The sequence below is a fragment of the Siniperca chuatsi genome, linkage group LG4 (assembly GCF_020085105.1).
Source record: "Siniperca chuatsi isolate FFG_IHB_CAS linkage group LG4, ASM2008510v1, whole genome shotgun sequence".
Classification (NCBI taxonomy): Eukaryota; Metazoa; Chordata; class Actinopteri; order Centrarchiformes; family Sinipercidae; genus Siniperca; species Siniperca chuatsi.
The window spans coordinates 27,643,549-27,655,176 of NC_058045.1; the positions used below are offsets into that span (position 1 = coordinate 27,643,549).

Here is an 11,628-nt window from a genome sequence, read left to right on the forward strand (position 1 = left end):
CACTTCACTGCCCGTCAGGCAATTTCAGGCCTGGACTGCTGTGTCATTCAATCATGTGGTGTTGACACAGGAGTCCCGTCTCTGTGTCCATAGGCCAGCAACACAAAAGCTAGCCTTGGAAATGTGGAGAGAGTGCGAGTGTATGTATATATGTGCATGTGTGTGTGTGTGTGTGTGTGTGTGTGTGTGAGGGACACACACCAGCCAGCCGCCATCTGCAGCTTTCAAGGCAGCCAGATAGCAGATAATAGGTTAGGTAAACACACCAGTCGAGGTCGAGTGGAAGTCAGTTCGGCTCCACAGTTAACTCTTTTGCATCTCTGTCAGATATGATTTTATTTTTTTTGCCATTATTTGCCAGTGGGTAGCCAATCAACACTGAAACGCTTAACAAAGACACCACCCGTGTTGAGTGTTCACACCTGCAGCAAAATTCTAATTACTAACGCCTCATGAATATGCAGATTCAGACAGCTGCTACATGATGCCAGCAGGTGGTGAAGGTTCATTTGCATATGCTGCCTTCGGCGCAGTTTTAATCCACGCCTGCATTTTAGGTGCACAGGAAGGTGTCTGACAACTTCACTGTACATCACCCCTCCAAGTTTAATCGATATCAAAACAAGGAAGAAGCATTTATCACTTTTCAAGCAGGGCTGCAACAACTAACAGATATTTCCATGATCAGTTAATCTGCTGATTATTTTCACGATCAAAAACAATAAGTTCATCGACAGAAAAGTAATCAGTAACAATTCTGTGAATTGAGAAATCATTTAAGTCATTTATCAAGCAAAAATGATTTAAAAAAATGTTTAGCAACTGTACTAATTTTCCGCTTTTCTTTGTTACATATCACTGTAAATTGAATATCTTTAAGTTTTAGAGTGTTGGTTGGATAAAACAAGCCATCTGGAGACGCCACGTTGGACTCATTTTATAGATTCATTGTAAAAATAATTGACAGATGTCCCATCTGAGATGTTACATGGGAGTACAACGTTTTTATTTTACCACCTCCATTAGGCCAATCGTACATTTTTAATAAAGTGGCTTAAAGACAGTTTTAAGTTGAATAATCCAAATTAGGCCAGTGATCGGAGATACCACAGCTATAACCTCACATATCACGTTTAATGGTCGGGCAGACAGACAAACCTGATTCATGAAGACCAGCTCACCTTACATAGAAAATACATCCCTACCTATTAACCGCAGAGACAACCGCTTGGCATAAATAACAAAGTGGCAGCTCACTATGCAAACAGAGCTATTTGTGACTGTCTGAGGCCTATTTGTGATGTTCTGCTGGCAGCTTGATGATGGAAGTTAAGTTACATCCACATCAGTTCCACATTTAGACCTCATCCATTTTAGCTGAGCCCTTAATGGGACAGATCTGTACAGTGAGGAAAAGGCTGATAACACAAATTGAGTTGTGTTGGAGGTGAGGGAAGGAAAGAAAGAAAGAAAGAAAGAAAGGAAGGAAGGAAGGAAGGAAGGAAGGAAGGAAGGAAGGAAGGAAGGAAGGAAGGAAGGAAGGAAGGAAGGAAGGAAGGAAGGAAGGAAGGAAGGAAGGAAGGAAGGAAGGAAGGAAGGAAGGAAGGAAGGAAGGAAAGAAAGAAAGAAAGAAAGAAAGAAAGAAAGAAAGAAAGAAAGAAAGAAAGAAAGAAAGAAAGAAAGAAAGAAAGAAAGAAAGAAAGAAAGAAAGAAAGAAAGAAAGAAAGAAAGAAAGGTACACACAAAAAAAGTAGTAAGTAAAGTGCAGCGGAGAAAAACAAAAGGCAGCAGCAGAAAGAACAACATATTTGCATGGGTGTGGCGTACATGTAAGCTACTCTATAATTACATCCAATTTATTTTGCATGACCAGTTTGTTTCCTAAGGAGGTCAGGGATCCATTCCTTGTTACAAACGTGGCCACATGTGGTGCGTGCGGCTCCGCAGCTGAAGGCTCTCCGCATCGGTGCAGATGCGTCTGGAAGAAATGCGCTGACTCCTTAGAGGTCGTGATATAGATAACTGAGGTCTTCCAGCAATGCTGCGGCCAGTCGTGAGTCTATTTTGGGGCAAGTCGAGTTTAAGTGTAGGCTATGCTTAGTATAGTAATGGAAGAGCCTTCTGTCTAGAAAGAGGGTCATGACGGCTAAACACTGGAAATGTATCTGGGTTTCACTCAAATTACTGTGTTACAGGGCAGCATGTCACCATGACAAAGTCAGTTACTAAAGATAATTTGAATATCTGATAATTGGAGTCCTGCTGCAGAGATAAGTCTATAGTCCTGATATAGAACTATATAGATCCCCAAATTTGTTGTGGATGTTTGTAGGGGTGAAAGTAATGATAATTTTCCTCATGAAAAAGCTAGTGTTTTTCTTTTTTTGATTAATCTTTTAGTCTTTTAGTTTCCCAGAGACCCAGGCGACGTCTTCAAACTGCTTGTTTTGTCCGACCAACAGTCTAAACCCCAAAGGTATTCAATTTACAAAGAGATGAAACAAAAAAAAAGTTGCAAATATTCACATTTGAGAAGCTGGAGCCAGAAAATGCTTGGCATCTTTAATTGATAACTTTTTCTGATGACTGACTAATCAATGCACTGACTAACTGTTTAAGCTGTAAACACTTATTTTTTTGGAAATGCAGGGATTAGAGCTGAAAAAAGTAACTAACCCTAACCAACACTGTTGATAATTAATTAATAATTGAAGTCATTTATCAAGCAGAAATGCCAAACATTAACTAGTCGCAGCTTCTTAAATGTGAGAATGAGCTTTTTTGTATCATTGTAAATTGAATATCTTTGGGTTTTGGACTGTTTGGGCAAAACAAGCAAACCAAAAGCCATCACCTCAAGCTCTGGATACTTGTAAAAGGACACATTTCACTATTTTTTGACATTTTATAGACTAAACAAGGACTGTAAGCTAAGTTAATTGTTGCATTTATGTTTATAAATAGTATCAGCTGAAGGCTTGATTACAACTGTCTATCACAACTCTAACGGCAACACTATAAAATAATATTGTCTGGCAGCCTGAGTGCACTACTTACAGTACCATAAAATGCAAAGTGATATAAGGTCAGTTTATCTTACACTGTAATGAGCGGAGTCTATTCAAAGCCTCTGTTGAGCTCCAGCTCCCTTGTTAGAAACACACACTGCTCCTTCAACTAGTGCTGCAGGCAAAGTAGGTGTTATTCATAGCTTCCGTCTGGGTAACATGGCTAACACTTTAACACTTTGGCTAACACTTAAAAAGACAAGCGGCATGTGTAGAGAAGTAAAACAGCACGATGCGAACTCCCCTCAGGCCATTTTTCCAATAAAAGAATGTCGATCATGGCACGAAGACGCAGAGTTGGAAACAACAAAAAGGTCAGAGCCAACACTCCTCACTCCAGACAAGGCAACAAAGAGTAACCCAGACTCCCCGGTGGCAATGTAGAGGATTTTATTGGAACAAAATCCACTATTATTGACAACATAGTTGAGCTATACCTGAAGCAGAATTTTCCAAGCTGAATCTCATTTTATAGTTTGGACTGATGTTTTAAATATTAGGGGTTGGTAGGTTTGACAGTCCACATAAAACAACCATGAACAGTGGTTTCTGTTGTTTGTTATTTATTTTTTTAAATACTGAATATTGCAAATTTCGCCCCAGGGATAAATAAAGTGTGTGTCTATCTATTGCAACTGATCCCCTTCCATCACTACACTGTACCCAAAGATAGTTATTCATGGCCTCAAGATGCCTGCCTCGATTAATCTGCCGATTATTCTCTCTAATTAATAAATAATTTAATCGTCAGTCTATAAAATGTCAGAAAATGGTACTATTTCACAATTTCCTTAAGTCCATGGTGATGTCTTCAAATTGCTTGTTTTGTCTCACCAACAGTACAAAGCCAAGAGATTTCCATTTACTATCAGACAAGACAAAGAAAAGCAGCAAATCCTCACATTTGCGAAGCTGAAACTAGGTAATGTTTTGGATTTTTGCTTGAAAAACGACTTCAGCTATTTGCAGTACATCCTAAATTAAGTCTGGTTTCAGCTCTACTGCAGTTAAAGGGCTCTTCTAAAAGAATGTGACAATACTGTTCCACTTCCAAAACAACACCAACATAGGGTGTTAAATACATATTCACCTGCAAATTTAGGATATAATGTAATGCAGAAAATGTGTAGTCACATCAAGCAATTCTTGGAAGACCCCTGAGTTATATGCAGTGATATAGGGATTTGTGTTTGTTCAGCTCGGATTGAATTTCTGTGACTACATGAAACTGTTAATTTGTGTATTGTGTTCCATACCATCAGCAGGTGTTTAGCACAAAGTATTTAGCTTAAAGAAGCTCCCAGTGTGAAAGCGTAAAACCGTTACAGTACAGTTGGGTATAAACATTACACCAGACTAATAGTTACAACAATGTGAGGAAATAGAGAACAGCTCGAGACAAACACACACTTACATATACGCATACATACACACAGATTCACAGGACTGTAGGTCAGCGGCTAACTCCTGACAGACTGGCTTGGCTCAGTGGATGTGAACAAAGCACGAGGTCTGGAGAGGCTTTAGACCCGTCTGGGCTTTTGTGTTTGCATGGTGATGCCATGGGTAACGAACACGCATCCGAACGTCACATATCTGAGCTCCCACTGGTCCTCTGCCAGTCCTCTACTGGTCCTGCCCATGTTACTAGTACTTTCTGCTCAAATAAGTATCCTACTCTTACACTTTGTTAGAAAAATAAGCCTGGTTTATCTTTTAGATATAAATGCTGACCAATGTACGGGGTGCCTTTTTTATTTAAGACTCAAAGTAAGTACATTTGGGCTATATTGGACTGTTTGAGGAAACCTATTCCTTATAACTGCTTTAAAATACACAATGCATTAATTGTTTGGGGGTGTACCCCCTCTTTCCCCATGTTTTTTCAATCATTCTGCACCCCACTTATCTTCTCAGTTGAGAGGCCCCTAGTCTCTGCTTGCACTGGTAACCCCCACAGCTATTGTCAGCTGTTGTCTCTTGTCATCTGAGTTAAGGCCTGGTCTGGTCATTAAGTAATAGTAGATATCTGCTTTAATCATGCAGCTCATTTTAACAAGCTTTTTCTACCACAAGCTACAACCTGGGGCTTAGACTTAGCTACTTATACCAGTTGCTGCATGCCTCCGTGTCATTACATTAAAGTACGCCTGTAACTCAAACCTTAAGAGGTTTAGGGACCTACTGTATTTAATTTCATTATCATCGTTGACTTTGACGCTCAGCTGAAGGGCATAACAGTAAGTCCGTACAGGGGACCAGAAAAAGAAAGACTGAATTTTGCTGAGACGATGCGTCTTGTGATTTCGTAGGCGACTTTGTGTTATTGAGTCATTAATGATCTTGGCAACAGCAGCTAAACTGCAGCACACAAAGTTGTTACAGTCTAAGTCACTCCCTCTTGCTTTGATGCACACTGCTCATCTGTCACCACATTGAAAATAAATGATAGCTGCTTTATGTTTTTTTGTATTGCAGTAATCGCCCCAGCAGGCAGGTTCAATAAGTCCTCAGTTTGACCTGAGCCCTTCCCCTGAATGTGCACCTACCAGTTAAGACAAACTATTGTGATGTCTTGCTTTGTGCAAATAAGCCGTCTACTGTACAATCTATACACTGTAGCCAGGGAGGTGTATTGTGTAACTCTTTCTCAATGCCCCATTAATGCTCCCCCTTCCTGTGCATGGGTAAACACATACTATGGACGCTAATGCAAGCTGATAGCAAATGTTTTGAGCTTTGCGTTCCTTTGTGGATGTTTGAAAAAACAGGACGGCCTCTGTTGAGATAAGCTTAAACCGATTAAACAACCTCAAGTGGACCCCTTAGTGCTTAAGCAACCCTGTTTAAGGTAGTATGCAATCTGGGATCAAGCAGTATGTCTTAAACTGCTAAATTAAGTCACTGGTCTCCAAGATAAGCTCTACACTTTTTCCACTGCATTTACATTTCAGACATTTTGTTGACACACACCTACTCCTGTGTAGTGAGGTGTAAGCATACCCAAATATATTGGAACTAGTTGGGTTTGTTTGGATTTTAAGCAGCTGGGAGAATGAACTGTCACACCTAATTTGAACTGGTTGAGCACGTGCACAGTGAGACTTGTCAACAGTCCCGACAAACTATTTTGCCAGTTGGTAGCAGTTACAACATGTCACTGCAAACCCATCACTAGGGCTGGGTGTCAGAGGGGGAAAAAAAAGCGGATGTGTAAACGCCACCGAACTAATTACAACACTGGTTTTACAGGCATCATTATATCCTGAATGTTTCTAAATTGCAGATTATGGGTATTATGGTTTTATATGTTTTAGAAAAAGAACTGGTGAAATGTAGCATGCTAAAATCAGGGCTGTAATTTTAGTTCCTGGAACCAGAACACAAAACATTCACCTCTTACTGGATGAATGCTGTCCACACTTTTACTGCAGTTTTCATGTTCTTAAGACTCTTTTAGAAGGTGCCAGTCATTTTGAACACACACTTATATGTATTTTTGTTTTTAGTTAGTGGCCATAATTTGGTTTACAATTCACAGCAAACATCCTGTATCAGAATTAGGGTAGGAAACTGGCTTATATGTCCTTTATGTTGCTCCACGCAATCATTTGTGTTATGACATTTGAGACTGTGTATTAGGAAAGTGTTAATTCAGCTCTGTGGTTTCAGTTTTGAGGAAATAATCTGTTGCCTTGTTGTATTGCATTGCAATATATTCCAAGATCCAGTCCAGTAAAACAACACTACAAGTTACAGCCTCAAATTGTCCCACAGCATTGAGTTAAAACACCACAGTAGTCTCAACATAAACTGAACTTTCACAGCAAGGCAGTATTCATTGCAGGGCAATTGTATTGTATAGAATTACATTAGTACAGGTGTGCTTTGCAGCTTCAGAGGGACAAACAGAAAGGCACAAGCAGATCACCTGATGGATTCTACGTCGGTAGAGTCACCTGACTGCATTACAGTCTCCGGAGGAGGACGTGGCACACTCAGATGCCTATTACCAGTATAACAGAGTAACATTGATTTGTGATTTGCAGATCGCTCCTGGAACTGTTTTGTAATTCAGTGTTCGCTTTGGTTTACACAGTTTCCCTCGACCTGCATGTTCTACTCTGCTTCAGTTAGGCAGCCTGGTGGTTTCATACAACTCCCTCGATACCTTTTGCACCTTCAACATAAATTGACATCTATTGACATTCTAAGTGTTGAAATTGGTGTTTCTGATTCTTTTACGTTGGATTTCTCCCTGTATGACAAAATGGCATCTGTAGAAAGAAGCCCTTGCTGTCCGACATCAAAACATGGCATTTGCTCATGATACTTTTCCCCACTTAAACATTTTCTGCTAAAACAAACCTCAGCTAGAGAATGTCTTAGCATGACGTCACATTAACTATGTTTAGAGGCAACATATCTGAGAATAAAACAAACCCAGAGGGGAAAAAAAACATCAAAAGCAGCCCAGTATGTGTTTTTGAACATTAAAATGTTGATTTTCCCCTTCTAAAGTGGAAATGGAACCAGGAAGCTCTGCGCAAACATGCTCCACACACACATACATACAATGATGATGATGCACTTTTGTGAACAAGTGCACATGAGGGTGAGTATTAGGCACAAATGAGCAAATGCAAGCACTGACATGACGGGAAAATAACATGGACACAGAGGAAAGGGACAAGACTTATGCAACAATACAGCCATTATCTGTCATTTCATAATGATAAAAGGTCTCTGAATGGCCTTGAATGGATACAGGGAGGCACTGTGCCACCTCACCAGCTGGGTGGGAGCGGCCTACTTCAGCACAATAGCACATTAAGTGTATGTACTTAAAGGAAAAAGAAGCCTGATTCTGTGTCTTTTCTGAAAAACCAGGTCTGAATAGACTGAATCACTAGAGCCACGACTGGGTCCGTGCACTGAATGTCTACAAACAAAGAGCAGACTCGACAGTGTTACAGGAGCTGCACTGAACGGTCTACTGTCCTTTCCTTGAAACCTGGCTGTCAGTGAAGCTCTTCTTTCATCGATTAACTGCCTTTCTGCAGGAGGCTTTGAGGAGAGGCCAGGCTTCTGGAGACACGCAGGCTGATTGTCTCTCTCTCTCTCTCTCCCACCCTGTCTGTCTGTCTCTGTCTGTCTGTCTTTCTCGGGTAGCTCAGCCGTTACAATAGATGATATCATCCCTCCTCGTGCATGCCAGTGTGCTGAAGACTGCCCGTGTGTGTGCGCACCTGTGAAATGGGTGTGATGCTTTATGTTTTTCGACGTCCACAGACAGAAAAACATACTGTGCATCACACTATGGGAAAACTGCAAATCCCAGCGGAGGTGAACCACAAACACACCGACAATCTGTCTTTGTAAAGCCGGTAGCAACATCACGAGGTACCCGGCTGGAACTGGGTCACCCGTGCTTGAAATGAAATGAGGCTGATAATTTATAGATACAGTGTGTGTGTGTGTGTATCAGCAGATGCTGCTGTTGACCTGCAGGTGTTTGTTAGGCCCGCGGCACTGACTGACAGGTGGCACCGGGCAATTAAGACAGCTACGCATTTACCCGGTGATTAAATAAAAAAAAAAACGTTTTAGTAACTTACCTCAGTGCCACACGGACTGAGCTGTCATCCTGCCCCGTCGTCATCGTACAGTAATCGATAGAAAAAGAACAAAAAAAATCGGATTTATCTGTGTTAGCGGCTTGCGCCGGCAAAAGAGCGAGAAAAAAGTGCGCACTGCCCTGACAGGCGAGCGGACCGAGCAACGGAGCTGCTCACCTCTACTTCAGCGCCGCCATTTCAAAACAAACACAAAAATTATCTTAACGGTGTTTTAATCATGATATCAGGGAGGAGCTGAGGCGGCGTGTCCGCATGTGGCGTCTACGTGCGCCGCATCTCTGCGCAATTCGGCCCAGATGCTTCAACTCCGGCTCGAGCCCACATGCAGACTGCCGCTGCCGCTGCTGCTAGGTGAGCCATTGCTGGGCGCGCGCACACTCACACGTAAGAATACATACACGCGCCGCCGTGCTCTGTTTACGCACCGGGGAGGGAGCCGCAATGCGTCAGCAAGCCACGCCCTCTCCGGGGAAAACGGCTGACGTCATAACAAGGGTGTCATGCACATTTTTGCGTAAAAGTCGGAAATACTCTTTAATTTTGATAAAGATTTGAAGGAATAATTACGTGATTTAGGTTACTCTATACGATTGAGCGACAAAGACATTGTTGCTTCCCACCTCAAAAGATTAATTTAATTAAATTATCAGGTAAATTCCACACACATAAATCAAAATGTTCAAATTCTTCCCAGCAGTAACAAGTAAAAAAGGTCAAGAGTGTCTAAAACACATGGAAATTGTACTGCTAAATGTAACATGAAATCTTTGTGGCACTTTTTCTGTTCTATTTTATTTATTTGTTTAGATATTCATTATTTTGTATGATTTATTATTACTTTAGTATTATAATTTTTGGCAGTTTAGTATTGATATGTAATTCCCCTTTTGTTCAAGCTGTGTCAGATCGTTTTTCTAACTGTAACTGAACAAAAGTACATGAGGAAATTTAGCAATCAAATCTTCACTAAAGGTCCGCTCACTAACTTCATGTTTTTAACTTAATATTTTACATGCATTGTCGTCAACTAGTCAAACATAATTGATGTTTGGGGTGTTATTAATCAGTCTAGATTCATTCGTTTGATTTATTTTGTAACATGTCATAAAGGCACACAAACACATCGTGACATTTGTATAATACTTTCATAATTTATAGAGATATAAGTTGTATCTCGCAAACATTAACATGGATCTAAAGTGGTTTAATTTAGGCCTACTGGCACTGAACGGACAAAGTAGAGTAAGATAACATATTACCGAAATGTATATTTGTTATCATGAAAAGCAAAACTTCAAACTACATACACACATTTACATTTATTAAGTCAGATCCAAGCTTTTTTTTTGGGGGGTAATTTTATCCATTAACATTTTATTCAAACATTATGTTAATGCTTTCAACACTAGGGAGCATTTCTTCCTTCTAAGTTAGTAGATTACTCATTTCTTGTGGTATCTGCCTATTTTTTTCTGAAAGTAACTATCTTAGTGATTTATTTTATGGTGATTGTTCAACGCAAAAAACTAATGTAGAATTGTTTCCAGCGTTTATGTTTTGCTCTGTACACAGTATTAAGTATTTGTGTCCTTTATGACAAAGTACATTAAAGCCTGTTGTAGTTTAGTGTAGTTCAAGGCAAAGGGGTCAAGATAATATTCATATTACAATCAATTTATAAGTTATATAGAAATATTGCTAAGGACACATTAAAATTAGAAAAAAGTTTTTGTATATGTCCATGTGAAACATTAAAAAGTGGAATCAAAGCTTGTGAAATACATACCTGCAGGTTAGCGATGAAGTAATGACCTGTGTAAATGATGCTAGTTCACTAGTTACTCACTTAAGTGAACTTTTAGTGCCACCCTGTGGCTCTGAATCATCATGATACTGTGCGAGAGCACTGAAGAGCTCTGCAGATTTAGTGATGGGACAGTGGGTGTACCACATCAAGAACAGGGAACATAACTAAAGTTTCTTAGGTGCTGACACTGAATGTCTTTATGACTACATACAGAAATTCAAGGACACTTTAAAGGTGCCTTAGGTCAGAGAGTTTTCTGATATAACTAGTAGCTATTTGTAAGAAGAGCTAGGGATGACAGCTGGACTACTGAGCGTACCATGGCATTCAGATGAAACTGCCTAATTAAGCCAGTGGGGGCCGACTAATGTAGTTTATCCTAAGCAGATACAATATAGATATAAGGCCGGGTCAAGCCACAGAGTATCTGCTCTTTGCTTGGGAATTTAAAGGCAGTTTAAAGGTTAGAGAATGGTGTTGCCCGTCAGAGGGCCCAGTAGCCTAATGATAGGTCATGAAACATGAAAGTAACATCATTTAACGTGAATACTGGGCTTCCATAGGAATTGCTTACCAAACTTTTGCCACATTCTACCGTGTATTGTTAATTGTCAGCACGAGTATAAGTATCTCGTTGCTCTGATTACACAGAAATACCTTGATTTAGCTGAAATCAGCTGGTGTATTTTAAACTCAATCTAACCTGAACATATTCTACCTACATCTACCAGGACAAAACTGCCGGACATGACTCATCAACAAATCTGTAAGCAACAATATCAATTGGATGATTTTTTTTCAGACTTTGACGTCCTTCTTTAAATATACTGGTCAAGGACTTACAAATATTGTATTAAAATAAATTATAGATTGTAATAATGAAAACTGACAAAACATTTTTGGGTTATAAGGTGCGATATTTATTTTCAAAATTATAATTTATTATTATTTATTTTCCCTTATTTCTCTCCAGACGTTTATTTGTTGCATTACTGTTGACTGTAATGGGACTCCGTGTTTCCATATATATATATATATATATATATATATATATATATATATATATATATATATATATCCACAACATATTTATGTGAGTGTGCAATTTTCTCTT

At 39.7% G+C, this 11,628-nt stretch overlaps 1 protein-coding gene across 7 annotated transcripts in view; it reads right to left on the minus strand.

Annotated features, from left to right (window-relative positions):
- kif21a (kinesin family member 21A) overlaps positions 1-9,150 on the minus strand; it is a 57,759-nt gene extending 48,609 nt beyond the window's left edge. For 4 of the 7 annotated variants that reach the window (XM_044192418.1, XM_044192421.1, XM_044192417.1 and 1 more), the window contains exon 1: positions 8,687-9,099. In XM_044192418.1, coding sequence (XP_044048353.1) covers positions 8,687-8,730 — 44 coding nt within the window. In that variant the 5' untranslated portion in view covers positions 8,731-9,099. Of the gene's footprint in view, positions 1-8,686 lie in introns of all 7 variants that reach the window. The other 3 variants (XM_044192419.1, XM_044192422.1, XM_044192416.1) reach the window with 2 other exon arrangements.
- Between the last annotated feature and the right edge of the window lie 2,478 nt (positions 9,151-11,628).